Source organism: Eubalaena glacialis, chromosome 6 (genome assembly GCF_028564815.1).
Source record: "Eubalaena glacialis isolate mEubGla1 chromosome 6, mEubGla1.1.hap2.+ XY, whole genome shotgun sequence".
Lineage (NCBI taxonomy): Eukaryota > Metazoa > Chordata > Mammalia > Artiodactyla > Balaenidae > Eubalaena > Eubalaena glacialis.
The window spans coordinates 133,002,055-133,019,190 of record NC_083721.1 but is presented as its reverse complement, the minus strand read 5'-3'; the positions used below and the strand labels follow the sequence as shown (position 1 = coordinate 133,019,190).

The 17,136-nt window shown below is 43.2% G+C and overlaps 1 protein-coding gene across 1 annotated transcript in view; it reads left to right on the top strand.

Moving 5' to 3' along the window:
- Positions 1 to 17,136, top strand: part of EPHB1 (EPH receptor B1) — a 424,956-nt gene that overhangs the window by 369,974 nt on the left and 37,846 nt on the right. The window contains exons 11-12 of the mRNA XM_061193662.1: positions 626 to 873; positions 8,467 to 8,682. Coding sequence (XP_061049645.1) covers positions 626 to 873; positions 8,467 to 8,682 — 464 coding nt within the window. The remainder of the gene's footprint in view (positions 1 to 625; positions 874 to 8,466; positions 8,683 to 17,136) is intronic.

The following is a 17,136-nucleotide window of genomic DNA, read 5'->3' as shown; positions in this document are numbered from 1 at the left end:
CTCTCCTTGCCCACTCCTGCTTCCTCCTTCTTTTCATAAAGTCAGGTCTGCACCATGACCTGGGACTCTGGCAATCCTACTTCTCTCCCCTTTATCCTGCACAGTGTCTGCTAACTTACCTTCCTAACTCCTCAGTTTCTGTTTTCCGAGGGACCCAATAGACACAAACACTTTCAGGGCAATGTAGGAACATAAACGCTATACATCTCATTCACAGGACTAAAGTACCTGAACGTACCCCATAGCCCCTGGACATTCTTGCACTAGGCTCTGCTAAAAATGAATTATGATTCTGCCACAGTGAAACTGACCATTTCATTTCAATTGTTCAGCTGGGATACAAATGAAAAACCAAACCTGAGGAAAAACAAACCCATATAGAGTCTGAAATTTCACTTTAGTTACCCAAGCTAAGATCCGAGGTAAAGAACATATTTGGGTATTCCTTCTGTGTTTGCCGTGAACTGCTTAGAGCTGGATGTCACGGTTACAATGAGAGGACACTATTTCCTTTCTGCCACCTTAATCACCATTCTACTTGGAGTACCATTGTTCTTGATAAGCTGCCTCCCTTCATGGTTCCACAGACAGAAGGAAGTGAGTAATAATTGCGTTCTTGTTGCAGGAGAGTTTGGAGAGGTGTACAAGGGACGTTTGAAACTTCCAGGCAAGAGGGAAATCTACGTGGCCATCAAGACACTGAAGGCTGGGTACTCGGAGAAGCAGCGACGGGACTTTCTGAGCGAGGCGAGCATCATGGGCCAGTTCGACCATCCCAACATCATTCGCCTGGAGGGCGTGGTCACCAAGAGTCGGCCGGTGATGATCATCACGGAGTTCATGGAGAATGGCGCTTTGGATTCTTTCCTCAGGGTAAGAGCAGCTCAGCTCACCTTTACTCCTCAGGGCAAAAGCATGCATGATGCTGGCGCTGCTGGACGCTGGCAGACCGTAGTGGGCTGGGGAGAAGTGTCCGTGTGAGGAAAACCTGCCGCTCAGGAATCCCCGATGAAATGCGGGTGGGCGTTGAAGATGTTAGCGAGGTTAACAGATTTGCTGCTGAAAGGAAAGAACAAAGCAGAGCATGTGGACCCCTCTGTAGGAGGACGGCATCGAGCCAGGCCTGGATAAGTGCTTGCTGGTTGAGTAAGAGTGAATAGAGGAGGACAGAGAATGGCCATCGGTGTCATTGAAGAGACTGAAGAGACTTCCAGCCTCTGCGCTGTCCTGAATGATTCACGCAGATGCCAGTGGCCATCTCTGCCTCTTCCCCAGCATAGCCGCCCTCCCAGATAGCTCTCTTAGTTCACAGTTCAGAGATAAAACAGGTTGCCCTTTTCTGATGCCTGGGCGTCCCGGCCTCTGAGGAGGTGCTTCTGGGCAGGTCAGGGGAAGAGTGTGTCACAGGCGTCCACAAGTCTTTCCTGGAGTTGATGGAGAACTGTGGCTCCCATCCACCTGCAGCAGAGGTGCGGGTCCCTGAAGGCCTATGGCCAGGAGATCTGTAAAGGACCGTTGTCAGAACATGCCCACATGCAGCTGCAATGGAAGCATTTTCACTTCTGTGGGGCATCCCAGAGCTATTCAGAGAGGGGGTGAGTGAGCGTGGCCGAGGTGCTCATGTCTGGAGGGTAGACGCTGTCTACCTTGCCGTGGAGCAAGGCCTGCCTCGGACCAAAGGGGCAGCTGGGCAGCCTGGGAGCAAGAGGGTGCAGGGAGCGGCATCAAAGAATGGGGCAGGACCTTCTAAGCAAGGGCTTCAGGGTAATACTAAGTAGCCAGCTATGCATGTCACCAAAGCTACCAAACAGTAGCTATGGCTGAAGATCAAAGGACCATTCGTAGAGTCTCATTGAAACAGTCATGAGGTGCCCTGTGCTGGGAACTGGGCCTATATTGATGAGAGAGACATTGCTCCAATGCTGTGGAACAAATCACCCCAAGATTTTAGTGACTTAACCCAACAACAATTTGGTTTGCTCACAAATCTGCAATTTGGGCAGGCCTCGGTGGGGACCTCTCTGTTCCATGTGTTGTCAGCAGGAGCAGCTCAAGGGCTAAGGCCTGGAATCGTCAGAAGCCTCATTCATTCATCTGTCCCACGGTTGATGCTGGGTATAAGCTGGCATCTCTCCACCTGGCTGACTAGGGCTTCCTCACAGTAAGCTGGGTCCCAAGAACAAGCATCCCAAGAGTAGAAGGCAGAGGCTGTATCAGTTTTGTAACCTAGCCTGAAATGTCACACAGCATCCTTCAACCACATTGATGGACCCACCCAGATTCAAGGGGAAGAAACATGCCCCACATCTTGATGGGGGACAGCAGCCTTCTTACACATAAGGGATGGGAGGTCCTGTTATATCCATTTTAGAGAATACAACCTGCATAGATGCCTCTGACCCCAAGGACCTTAGTGCCCAAAGCTTCCAGCAATCATCTGCCTGGATTATACTTTTTGTTTCTGTACATGAAGTACAGAGGTATCACATAAAGAAGAACTGAAATCTTCCCGAGGAAGCCAGAGAAGCCTTCAAGGAAGAGAGAGAATTTCTCTGATATTGGAGAAGGAGGAATTTGCCAGACAGGTCAGGAATGGGCAGGTAGGCTCACAGAACAGTGGAGCTGTGTGTGCATAGGCCAAAGTCAGCGTGGCCTATTCGGTAATCTGTCAGCAGCTGCCTGGTGGGTCCAAAGCTCAGAAGCAGAGCTTGGGGGCTGCAGCGTGGAAGGGGAGCTGAGGACGTGTCTAGAAGCTGCATGTGTGCATACTGAAGCCACTTTTGCAGGGGAAGCACACACATTATGCCTCGTCTGGGTCGTTAGGCAGTAGTGGCTTTTATTTGGTGGGGTGGGGGACAGCTGATGTAGGTGATGGGCCCCACGTACTTTGCCTGGTACAGCCTCCTTGAGGGTGTGGGTTATGCTTTGTATTTTGAAACCCCAGCACCTAGCACACTGAGCACCGGGTCGAGCTAGTTGAATGAAGAACCGTTTCTGGAGCAAAAGCGTTCGGGCATGGCAGGAGAGATGGAGCTTGCTGAGCGTACACGGTCTCTTGTCCTTGTAGCCAGACCTCTCGTGTCAGCCAAATAAACATGAATAGGAGGTAATGTTAGAAGGAAAAGTATTTTCTGGAACCAGCCTCCGGACCTATCAGGAGTCAATTATTTCCTGCAAGTCACCTGTCTGTGCTTCACAGAGACTCTCATCGCGATCTGGAGACTGTGGTCAGACTCTTTCCCTGGAACGCACAGGCGAACAGGAAGATTCATTCTCAGGAGCCTGCGGAAAATCAGAACCCCGCACCGCTGCTCTGCACACACCTGTTCCATTTTGGGGGCGCAGGACATGGGGGCAGGTTGGATGCCAGTTATTTTTCATGACAATGCGGCCCAGGCAGTGGGAGAAAAGCTAGGGGTGAGAGAGGAGCACAGGGGAATAGAGGGGAAAGGATGGCCAGAAGGGAGCTGCCAGAGCAGGCAGTGCTGGGAGCTGAGGGAAATGAAGCATGTCCGACTCCCTGCCCGGCACGGAGGCAGGTAATCTATAAATCTAATTTCAGCCTTACTACCAAACCCTGGAGCATAGCAGCATTAACTGATGTATTTGCTTCTTGATAAAATTGAAAAGTGGGTCATCAGTTCTGTCCTGCAGGATCCATCTTCTGGGAGGTAGTATACTTTTAAGATCACCATTCAGAGAAGAAAGGAAAAGGGTTAGTCTTCAATTTGTGCACCTGCTTCCTCCCCGACCCCCCACTGGTCCTTTCACACCAGACGTGGTGGCTTTGGAGAGTGACCACAACTCCAGCTCTGGATCAGTGTCTCAGAGGCTCTGGGCATCGAGGGTCCAGGGAGCACATCGGAAAGGGCTTCTCACAGTCTGCTCACTGCTCCTCACTCATTGCAGGACTCAGAATTCTTCACATTCTGGAGGGATTGGAAACACCATTATTCTTTAACCACACATTCAGTAGGTTCATAATTATCCATTTTTTTAAAAATGTCTGTGCCATGGGTTAGGTAGACTGCAAATCCATAATTAAATACTTCCTTCTTGGCACTCAGATTCAGGGGATTCAACCTAGTAGCTCTTCCATAATCTTAGGCACAAGCCCTGAAACCCTTCTCAATGCCTTATGCCTTAGCCAAGAAGGTCGACCTGCTCCATAAGGCCTTCGTGGCTAAAGCTTGGCCTTGTGGTTACTGCTGGTTCATTCACAGATGGTCATAACTGGAAGACTCTTGGAAGTCACTGAGCAATGTCAAATGGAGACATTTATCATTCATGGGATGCTCATTCATGGGCTGGAGCTAGAGGACAGCAAGCCGGTTGTCAGAAAGAGAATACCAGGTTGCAAGTTCTGAGACTGAGGCCCAGCTTTGGGCTCTGCTATGAGTCACCCTGTGGCCTTGAGCAAATCCGTTAACTCAATTTCCCAATCTATAAACTAAAGGCATTGAGCTGGATGATCTTGAAAGGGCTCTTTCAGGTAAGGAAAAAAAAAAAAAATCTATGATTCATTCTCTTCAGACAAATCAAATAAGGGTTTCATTTCCTGAAGTGGGTTTGTCAATTAAAGTTGAAATACCTAAATCCTTGCTGGCTAATAAAAGGGCCAGCAAGTGGCTTCAGTGAATTTGCAGAAAAGCAATTTCAGCAGAAAGCACTTCATGAAAGGGAGAAACTTTAAATCACTTCACCCAGCCTGTATTTCTTCTACAAACTGTGTTTTTACCATGTGCTCAGCACAGAATCACATCCTTTCCCAAAGTTCTAAGAAATCTGTTTTTCTTTTTCTGTCTTGTTTATCTTTGTATGCTGATGCTCATATCTCTGAAAGTTCTTTTTGGGGAGTTTATATCAATTAAGTGAACATAAAACAGCTGGACATGTCAGAAAATCTTAATATGTTTATATCTCTAAGTTTCCAAGATTATGGACACAACAGGTATGACTGTCTTATCATGATATCTGATTCTCCTGCAGATTCTAAAGAAAATGTGTTATAGAGTCAGCATTTTCCAGTGGAAAAGGCACTGGACAGGAATTATAAAAGATTCAGATAAAGTAGCATATTTGTGGTACACGTTTCTACTTTCTTTTTCTATGGCCGTGGCAGACATCATTAATGAATCATAGATCTTCTTCCTACAAAGCTTATACACAGACTTCTCCACACAACATTTGAGGCAGCCATTACCAATTGATCAAAGATGAAATGTAAATGGAGAAGCAATTTGCTGTTTGGACTTAGATTCTTCTTATAAGTCAAAATCACACAGAGTGATTTAAGGCTGATCACTTAAACTTTCTGGACTTCCTTTATCTTCTCTATAAAAACAATGTAATATTGCCTGCCTTGCCTACTCCACAGGACTGGAGTTAAGGATGAAAACATATTCCATGAAGTATGACTTGCCATTCAAAGGCCAAGAAGGGAAGAAATCAGAGTTTGTAGATTAATTGATCCTAATTTCAGGCCTGCATTATTAGTTCCTACTACAGTTAGGGTGGGGATGATTATTACAGATGCCAAACTGCTGAGCTCAGAATGCCCTGTGAACTAGGCTTTCTGAGGGCAGTGATCCTAGGATGTCTGCCCCACACACCCAGGAAGCCAGGAGGAACCTGCAGTCCTCATCCAAGGTGTCTTCCGTCTCTCTCACCAGGCATCTGGGGTTCATGGGAGAGCTGATTTGTGAGACATTATGGCCTTGCTGGTAATTCCAGCAGTCATTGCTGCTGTCTTAGTATTCATGGGGCACTGAGCTAAGCCCTCCACATGTATTATCTCATTTAACCTTGAATCTCAAATCTCAGGAAGAATGGGCACTCTGTTCTTATTTTACAGATGTGGGAATCACTGCTCTGGAGGTTAAATAACTTGCCCAAGAGCATGCAGCCAGTGAGAGACAGAGCCCGGACCCACCATGGTCTGTCTGGCTCCAAAGCCTGAGCTTTAATCACTTTTTGCCCTTTGTCGACACCAGAATCTATAAGATGACTGATCTAAACATTCAAACAAATCAGAAAATGAAGCAGCTCAGTGAAGTCTTTAATGACTTAAAGTAGAAACATAGACACAAATCTGCAAAAGCTTTCAACACTGCTCTTGGCAAAGCTGCTTCCAACTAGCACCGGTGCCCTCCCCAACATCTGTCTACAAGTGGGCTTCTGTAGGGAGACATTTATTTTTAACCACATTGTTGTCTCCACTTACAGAGGAGAAGGAACAAACTGAATTGAAAAAATTTGACCCTTGGGACATGTGGCTGAAATATATTTTCTAATATACGGAAGTCGCATGACAACTTTCTGGGGAGGCAGATCCCCAGAGACCTACTTAGAGAAATGATGGTGCTGGGGAAATCTGGGCTAGTTTCTCAGGGAGGTGTGGAGTGAAGTTCATTAGTGAGCAAGATTTGCATCACTCACGGCACATCCAGCTCTGGCAGATGGGCACCATGTGCTGAAAACCAATCAGTTTCCAAAAAGCAGCTCTGCACTTTCTTTTGGAGTTGGTTAGAAGCAAATATTGCAGAGGAAGCATTCTGGGCAGATTGGGAGGTGGTTAAGGTTTGAGTGAGAACTTGGAACTTGGAGTATGTCAAACTCAGTGTGTTTGGGGGTCCTCCTTCTGGTGGGGGTTGGGGGCTCAGGAAGGAGTGGAGGGAGTGCCAGTTTGCTCCACTCCTTCAACCTTCAACTGAGCGAGGGGCATAACCAACCCTCGGGCTTGCAATCTTGCATGAGGAACAAAGTCTTCAACAATTCATTCTACCGTTGTTAGACTTTTCAATTGTTGGATTTTTTTCCCCTAATAAATAGTGTATTTTTATAACAGCTCTTTTATTTTTCTTTACTTATTTTTACATAGAAAATTACTTTTGCAGGAGCTCATGCATAACTGATGTGTCCCATACATATTAGCGAGATAATGCATGTGAGTGCATTGGGTACCATCTCACAGACAGTAGGTGCTCAATAAATGGGAACTCCTCACACTGTTTATGCTTCCTGCATTTCACAGGAGGACCCTGGGGCAGAGGGAGGGACTGCCTTGCCCAAGGTCTTTGTTCAGCAGTAACTGGACTAGCCCAGGGTGCCCCACCTCCTCCCCCCCTCTCCCCCACTCAGAGCATCTCAATGCCTGGGCCATGCTCTGCTTACACAATACAACTCATAACCCTTTAGGGAGCAGCTGGGGCTGGACTAGTTGGGAAAATGTGTTCTTGGCAGCATGGCCCAAGGTCCACTGATGTAACCAGTGTGTGCAGAGTCCAGACTCAGGGGCTTTGGGGAGGTGGAGGAAAGCACACATTCACTCACAGAAGAGCCTGTCCTCTAACCATGGAGGAGGGAGGGCATCCAGGTAAGAAACTGTGATTGGAGAGAAGGCAGCACTTCAGGTTGGCAGGAGGAAGGGCAGCAACAGTTCCCATTCACTGGGAGAGTCCACGAGCCAGACACGGTGTGTGCACTTCTCCTGACCATCCAGCCCTCTGAGGCAGGTGTGTTATCCACTGTCGAGCAAGGCACCATAAACATTTAATTCTGGAGACAAGAAGAGATGTACCAGCCATTCATCCAGCGTATGTTTATCGAGCTACATCTGTCTACTCAAACGTTCTCAGCACTGGGAATGCTATGGTGACTGCAAGAGGGAGGGTTCTTGTCTCAAAGAGCTTAGAGTCAAGTAGCAGAGACAGACAGACAGACAGACACACACACACACACACACACACAACTAAACCTTGTGATACATGCTAAGAAGGAAAATAAGAGCATGCACTGAAGGATAGTAGTAAGAAAGTGCTAATTATGTGGGGGGGAGGGGACTGGCTACAGAGACATCCTCTCTGAGGGAGTGACATTTAAGTGGATACCTAAAGCAAGTAGGTGTTGATTGTGGGGAAAAGACAGAGGGAACAGCATGTGTAAGGGCCCTGAGGCAGGAAGGGCTTGGCCAGGGAGAGGATTGAAAAGTTGCCAGTCACTGTGGCTTTAGCACAGGAGTGCAGGACAAAGTGGCATAAGGTGAGGCAGTAGCTGATTCCATGGGGCCCCGTGGGCCACACTGAGGAGTTTGACACTTTCCCTTAATGCAGTGGGAGGCCGTTAGAGCGCTTCAGTGATGTGACCTGATTTCCGTCTTACGAGGATGTCTCTAGCTGCCCTTAGAGAATGGATTGGGACGGGGGCAGGTGGATGGAGGCTGTTACAGGTGACGGATGATGATGAGTTGGTTAGAATGGTGGCAGTGAAGGTGGAGAGGAGTGGATGGCTTTGAGATGTAATTTGGAGATGAAATCCACAAGACTTGGCAAGGAGAAGGCAGAGTGTTCAAGGAGAGGGAGGAGAATGGGAGTCGGAAGGGAGAAGGCAGTGGGGCCCTGGCACCTCAGCTTCTGCTTAACCACTGAAGCCCATCTTGATCTGGTTGCCCTTGGTGTCTTATTACAGCAAAATGATGGACAGTTCACGGTGATCCAGCTGGTGGGGATGCTGAGGGGCATCGCCGCGGGCATGAAGTACCTGGCCGAGATGAACTACGTGCACCGAGATCTGGCTGCGAGGAACATTCTGGTCAACAGTAACCTGGTGTGCAAAGTGTCTGACTTTGGCCTTTCCCGCTACCTCCAGGACGACACCTCAGACCCCACCTACACCAGCTCCTTGGTGAGTCCTTCTGCGTCTTCTCGGGTCAAAGTATGACAGGGGTGAAAGGTGGCTGCTCATGGCAGGGACCCATGGCGGACCATACTGGGAGGGACGGGGACCAGAACTCATCTATCCACTGGGGGGAGCCAGGTGCTGGGTGGACCATTCATCCAGGAGAAATTACAGTAGCTGGTTGTCCAGGCAAGCGTTGGGACATAGGCTGTGAGAAAGGGTCGGTGTCTCCTCTGAAGCCATGCTGTTCCTGGCCCATGAAGAGGACATTTTGAAAAGGATGATTTGGGGGAATCCAAACCTTTGGACAGTGGCATTGGAGACAGCTGTCAGCAGGGAGTGGGCTGCAGTTGGGTTGAGCACTGTGACACCAGGTAGACTCCTGGTCCTCTTCTCTTTCTCCATCACTTCCAGAAAGCTTTAAGTACCATCTACATGATGAGTACTCTCAAATTTGTATTTCTTGCTCAGCCTCCCTCTCTACAGCCCAAGCAGCTTAATCATCTGTGTCCAGCTGCCTAGTTCACACAATTCCCTTTAGAATTTTCACAGGTCCAAAATAGAGCTCTTGATTTACTCTCCAATTTCCCCTCCCCCATCTCTTCAACTCAGTGGTTGCACCATTCAACTAATGACTGAAACCTAGGAATCAGTCTTGAGTTCTCTCTGTGCCTCCCCATCTGTGTCCAATCCCTCAGCTACTCCTATAGGTTTCTATAAAGTCTGTCCCTTTCTTCCCACCTCTGCTGTGCACCCACCCTATTTCTAAGCACCATTCTCTTTCACCTGGACTGTTACAGTAGCATTCTAGTTAGTCTCCCTGGTTTCCTTTTGTCTTCTTACATCTATTCCCAACAACATCCAAAGTGATTGATCTTCCTACTTACCTACCTATCTATATTCCTTAAGCTTGCAGAAGCAATACATAATTATCATAAAAATCAAAACAATACAGAGGAGAGGAAAGACTAACTCAGAACCTACAATCCCCTTGAAGCAAGCGTTGGTAAATTTTTCCTAAAGGGCCATATAGTAAATATTTTAGACTTTGCTGGCCAAGAGGCCAAATGAGTATATTATGCACATGATTATATAACCATTTAAAATGTAACCCTTTAAAAATGTATGAATACCACCCTTAGCCCATGGGCTGTAAAAAACCAGGTGACCTGCCAGATTTGGTACTTAGGCCATAGTTTACCAAGCCCTGTCCTGAAGCATCAGTTTCAACAATTAGATGTGTCTGCTTTCACACTTTTCTCTTTGTTCAAAAATTTGAAAAATTTTATTTTATAAAAATGGGATCATACTATGCCTATTTCTCTGTGTCTTGTGTGTCTCTTGGGTATTCTTACTACAGGTTGCTGCTTTGAAAGTCTGTAAACATTCACACTCCACTAGGGATGTACAGTGCCCATCGTCCAACATCCTCACCAGCATTGAAAGTAATCAATATTTTAAAATTTGCTAATCCAAAGGTGAAAAATGATACCTCATTTTGTTTTAATTTGCATTTTCAACTGACTGCTGGAGATATTACTGTCTTTTTACACAGTTACTGGGATTCATGTTTCTTCTTTTGTTAATTACCTGTACATGTATTTACCTATTTTTCTATTGGGTTATTTTCTGGTTTCTTAGAAATTTATAGGAATTCTTTTTATGTTAGAGATGTTAACCCTTTTTCTGCAATATATGATACAATTAGTTCCTTCACCTTTTACTGTACAAAAAAATACAATTCTTTTTTTTTTATTCAAAAGAATACAATTGTCCTTTTGATATTGTTTATGATATCCTTTGGCTTGCAAAAGTGGTTCATATTCATTTAGTCAAAAATATCTATCTTTTCCTCTACTTATTGGATTTTCTGGTTTATTCTAAAAGTTCTCAGGGTTATAAAATGCCTTTTGAAGGGGGTTGTCCTATATCTAAATAGTTAGTACACCTGAAATGTATTTATTTTTCCCAAGTTTTTAGTTTGAAAAATTTCAAGCGTACAGAGAACTTGATAGAATTTTGCAAAAGACAGCCATATTCTCACCACATAGATTCTAGAATTAATATCTTGCTATGTTTGCTTTACCATATAACTATTTAATCCATCCCTCTGTCTATTCATCACTCCATCCTATTTTGTTGATGCATTTCCAGATAAGTTGCAGATATTAGTACACATCACCCCTAAACACTTCAGCATACACATCTTTAATAAGAGTTAAATATTTGTTTATAGTTCTTTCCTTGATTAAGGTAAAATTTGCATATAAAGAAGTGCACAAATCTTAAGTGTACACTTACAAAGTTTTAACAAATGCATGCAACTGTGTGACCCAAAATCCTATCAAGATAAAGAACATCGTCATCATACCAGGAAGTTCCCTCATGTCCCTCCCCTACCCCACACCCAGAGGCACCCACTGTTCTGATTTTTTTTCTTGAACTTCACGTAAGTGGAATCAGGATGCTCTTTGTGTCTGGCTGCTTTCTCTTAGCATTCTGTGTGTGAGATTCATTCCTATTGTTGTGTGCAGAAGTAGTTTGTTCTTATTTACTGTAACATTCCATTGTTTATTTATCCATTATCTTGTTGATAGACACCAGGGCTATTCTCAAATATGTTTTTGAATATGTGTTAAGACATATATTCCTACCCTGTTTTCATACAGGTGAATAGATAATTATACCAACGCCATTTATTGAAGATATTTTCCATATTTTATTGAATCACATGTTATCCTTGTCATATGTTAAGTTCCTTACATAAACTATGTTTTGATTCTCAAATCTGCTCCACTGAGCAACTTAAATTCTTATGCCCAACCATATTGTTCTAATTATAGTAACTTTATCAGAAGTTTTACTATATGATTACAAGAATTTTAGCAAGAGTTTTACTGTTTAGATAAAGTAAAAGTTATTCTTCATTCTTCTTTTTAAAAAAATTCTTGGCTCTTTTCAAATATCTTTTTTTTTCAATTTAAGATCACTTTGTCTGGTTCCAAAACATGCAGTGATACATGTACACTCACATATGGATTTTGAATGCAATTCTACTCTACATTTGGAAGGACTAACGTTTTATTGACCCTGAGTCACCTAAATAATAATGTGAGTCAAACATACAATCTCTATATGTCTTACATTGAAAGTTTCTTAAGTGAAATATTCCCCACATTACTTTCCTGCACACATTATTTAGATCATTTGCTGTGATTTTGTGTTTCTTCTAAATGATGAAGCTTATAAACTAAACCTAACAGCTTTCAGGATCCTTCACATTTTATCATATTATTCTTCCATGTTTTGCCTTTTATTCAAAACAGAGAAAATTATCATGTTTGCTGATTAAACTATTGATATTTCTAAAAATGCAATTTATTCACATGAAAAATATTTATTGATCATCTGCTATGTACCAATCCTGGGCTACAATCTAGAGGCACAATTAAGATTGAAAAGAGACAGCATTACTATTCTCACATTATTCACATTCGATGAGGAAAAGGAAGATTAATCAGACACATACACAAATAAGTGCATAATTGCCAGTTGAGATAAGAGCCACTGTGTTCTGTGAGAGCATGAAGAAAATAATAAATAAGAAAAATAGCCTGACTAGATCTAGGGGAATTAGGAGGGCTTCCAGAGGAGGAGATGGTGCTCTAGCAGAGATTTGAAGAATAAGTCACCCAAATGAATGGGGCAGGTTAGAGCACTGAGAAACATAAGCAGCACATACAAAGGCTCTGCGTCAAGTAGGAAGGTGGAATTTTAGAGGAGCTGAGAGAGGACTCCTGTGCTTGACATTTGGAGAAAGAAGGGAAAGTGACCAAGGAGGTCAGCAGTAGTTACATCGGGCAGGGCCTCCTGGACGCATGTGATGGAATTTACCTCCTTAGAGCAATGAGAAGTCATTCAAGGGCTCTGTGTGGGGTGGGGGTGGGCGGTGGGAGGGGTGTACACAGATGCACACACATGACCCAAAGGTGATGAATTTGCATTTTAGAAAAATAACCTGGTTTTTCTCTTGTTTTTCCTTTCCAATATCTTCCCTCCCTTCTTTATAAACAAAACAAACAAAAAAACTTTCTTGGCTTTCTTCCTTCTTTCTTTCATCCAAAAGTCATTTGGCAAGCCCAATCAAGGTAGATGTCCTGATCTAGAGAGGCAAGCCCTAGCAGGGATCAGGACCCATGGGTGAGGGGGCTGGGAGGCCAGCACTATTGGAAGATTAGCTATAGACAGGGATATTGAGAAATATATTGGAGACCATGGGAGCTTTTGGTAAAGTAGGTACAAATATGGAAAGCATGAAAGCTAGAATGAATTATGTGATGTTGAATTGGAATTGGAGGTATCTGTGAGAACTTGTGGTTTTCAATATATAAGGAGATAGAGAAATAAATAAAAGCTGAGAGTGCCTGTACACAATGGTACCTGTGTAGCAAAAAGTACACCTGGCACTCATATCTTGGATTCTGTATTCTCTTCTATACTAAAAGCACCCAGGACTCATTAGAGAAATGGCCCCTTCCAGGGCCTGGGCAGGAGAAGTATTAGATGAACCCAGTACATCTTTATGTGCCAGAAAGTAAGAAAGTACTCAAAGAATGATGGGAATATGTCAAAAGTACACAATACCCAGTTTAAAGGGCTTCCCAATGTCCAAATATAGTATAAAATGAACCTCAAAATATATACTGATGGTAACAGATTATAACCTATTGAATAAGATAGTAACTATGGAGTCCACACTGATATGAATATGAATGAATAAATAAGAGAAGATAAAGCTTTTCCCAATAGTGGAAAGAATGGTGTTAATAGAAAAATCACTATTTGGTGACCATCAGATTAATAGTTAAGAAACATGTTAATACTTGGGGTGAAACTGGAGAGAGAATGGGGACTTTACATAGCCTCAAAGTATTTCCCCCAAAATATTAATTACAAAAGGGGAGAAAGTAACTTTACAGAGAAGTCTGGTAATACCATCTGAATCAAAGATTAGAGTTCACACCACCAATAACAGACATTGTGTGCCACTGAGAGTATGCAGTGAAAGAACATAGCATTTCAGATACTCTGTTCAAAATGTATAACTTGGATCTTATCATGAGGAAAAATCAGACTAATTAAAATCGAGATACATTCTATAAAATGCCTAACCTATGATCTTAAAATTTCAAGGTCATGAAAGTTAAGCAGACAGCCAACTGTTCCAGATTGAAGGGCATTAGAGAAGCATGATAACCGGGTAATATTTACATATGATCCCTAAGAGGGCATTTCTGTGACAGTTGTTAAGAATTTGAATGGAGTATCTGGATGAGGAGTGTATAGTCATTCTTTGTAGTATTCTTGAAACTTTTCTAGACATTGAAACTGTAGCAGAATAAAATATTTTTTAAAAACATTTACCCTGGCTGAAGTGTAGAGGACAGATGGGGGAGGCAACAGTAGAAGCAAGATGTGTCAGGAGGCCATGGGTAGTGGGAGTGAATGAAGCCCAGGGGGATCAGGGGAGAAACGTGGAAAAGACTTGAGAGTGGGTGATGCTTAGGGGTGAGGGTAACAGAGGTCCAAGGATGACACCTGGTATCTGGACTATGTCTCTGGATGGATGATGGTGCCATTCCCTGAGAATGGGGATTCTGGAAAGGAACTGGTTGGAGGAATAGAAGGATTGGGAGTAAATTGTGGGTTTAGTTTAAAGCAGAGTCTCTCAAATTTTGGTGAGTATCAGGTTTACCTGGAGAGCTAATAAGGAACAAAGAGGAACAGACTCATGAAGTTGAATAGAGTCTGGGCCTTGGCATTTTCACCAAGATTTCCCAGATGATTCTGTTACAAAATTTGTAAGACACTTGTTTAGAATATTTTGACTTTTATGTGCTGGTAGGATATCTAAGTAGAACTGCTGAATAGGCAGCTGGAAATCTGGGTTTGGAGCATGGAGGAGAAGTCCAAATGACAATGTGTATTTAGGAGTCATCAGCATAAAAACAAGAATCAAAACAGGGGGTGTAAATGTACTTGACTTGGAAGAGATAGAGTGGGCAAAGGACCTCATTCTGATCATGAAGAAGCCCAACACTGACCAATACAGATGTCTGTAAATCTGGAAGCATGGATGTCTAACTGTCCCTTTCCTCCAGAGAGGCAATTACTAAGAATTTGCTATAAATCTTACCCCCTCACTTTGCAGAGGATGGATCGAGGTCCACAGTGGTCAAATGAGTTACTCAGTCACATAGGTTGTCAGTGCAGCTTTGGCCCTTCAGTTCAGGTTTCCGGACTCTGAGTCCAGTGTTCGGGACACCATGGCTTCCTCTCTGGCCCCACAGTGTGCCAGACTCCCTGCTAAACTTGGGTCATTTGTGATATCCCAGAAAGCCTATTTCTCTTTCTTTTTTTCCCCTTTTCTTCCCAAAAATCCAGCAAAGGATTGTCATCTTTGCCAAATGGCTCTGCTGGCCTTTGGGTGATACACACAGAGGTCAGGCCATATTGCATCGCCCCCACCCCATCTTCAGGCAGAGGTGGGCAGGCTGTTAACTTTCATTTATCTATTGATTTCTTTTCAGCTCTACTTCTTTACATTTTTTTTATGGTTACTCTAGGATTTATGTATATAAACACAAATATAAATATAAATATAAATAGTGACTTTTTCTCTGTTTACTTTCAAGATTTTCTCATTATCTTTGGTTTTTAGCTTGACTATGATGTGCCTGGTCATGCTTTTTTCCCCTAATTTATCTTGTTTGAGACTCTCTCAGCTTCTTAAATCTGTAAATTTATGTCTTTTACTATTATTGGGGAATTTTTCAGCCACAATTCTTCAAATATTATTTCCTGTCCCCTTTTCCCTCCTTCTAGGACTACAATTACCTATGTGTAAAACTTGTGAAATTGTCCCACAGGTTCCTGAGGCTCTGTTCATTACTTTCCCCATTTTTTCTTCTCCCTTTCTCAGATCTATCTTTAAATTCATTGATTTTTTCATTTGCTATCTCCATTCTTCTAAGAAAAGTCCCTCAAGAGACTTTTTTTTTGATATTGTATTTTTTAGCTCTATACTTTCTTATGAATCTTTCTTTTATACTTTCCAATTGTCAGCTGAGATGTCTTATTTTTTTTATTCATCATAAGCATATTTTTCTTTACCCCGTTGATCATAGCCATAATAGCTGCTATTGTAAGTCTGGGTCATCCTGGGATTGGCATCTTTTTTTCCAATGAAAATGGATCACATTTCTCTGGCTCTTTGTATGTCTAGTAGTTTTGGATTACATGTGTTGTGAGCGTTGTATATGTGATGTAGAGACTCTGAATTCTGTTACACTGATCCAAAGAGTGTTGCTCTTTTTGATTTAGCAGGAAATTAACATGTTATACTCAACCTGCAGACTCTGTCATGTCTGCAGTGGGCAACAGCTCAGATTTCAGTTCCTGTGGTTTTCAATCTGTCTTATACCTGCATGGTTTAGGAGTCAGCCAGAGAACTGGCAAAAGTTTATACCCAGAATTTGGGAATTTTATCCCATTTCCCTGGTTCTCTTGTGTCCAGGGATTCTTTCCCAACTCTCCAGCATCCCTGATTATGCAGGACTCCTTCACTTGGTTTCTCCAGGCAGAAAGATGGTAGGTTTTTCCACTAGAGTTTTAGCCATTGGGTGGACAGCTGCCCCCAGGGCAAAACTGCAAAAAGTAAAACTCACCTCATGCTGCTCAGTTTCTGGAACCTTCAGGTAGTTTTCCCTTTCTTTTCTTTCTTCTTTCCTTTTCTCTTCTCTTGTATTTTGTTGTTATTTGCTGGAGAGCCTGTTTGTTAGAAGCATACTCCTCCACACCAAAAGTGGAACCTTCAGCTTATTACCATAATCAGCAGGTCCGTAAGACAGCCCTTAAGCCTGCTCTACTCCATCTTAAGTTCCTTATTCATGCAGTTCTTTCAAGATCTTTTAAACATCGTCACCTTCTAATACATCTTGTTTTACTTTATAGGTGGAGACCTCAGTCGTAGCTATTAAAGTTTTCTAGTTTTTCCTACTAGGCCCTCAGTCTTCATCTCTTAATCTGTCTTAATTCTCCACCATGCTTCCCCCTTCTCTATTTTAAATTGCTATTTCTAGCCCCAAGAGCATTTCCTTCCCATCAGGCTCCTGGAATAATGAACAGATAGAATTTGCTCCTTTGTGCTTTTCTATGACTGGAATAAACCCACTAAAATAAGAAGGAGTTCTGAACTGCTCCTAACATTCCAGAGAGACAGATCAGTGAGCTGGGCTGGGCTCTAATACCTGTACAATTTATATAACTTTCTTTTTGGCAGGTGTATTTCTGAATACTGTTATGGGTGTTCAAAATAACATTTCTACGTGTCTTAGTCTGCTCAGGCTGCTCTAACAAAATATCATAGGCTAGGTGGCTTAAATAACAGACATTTATTTC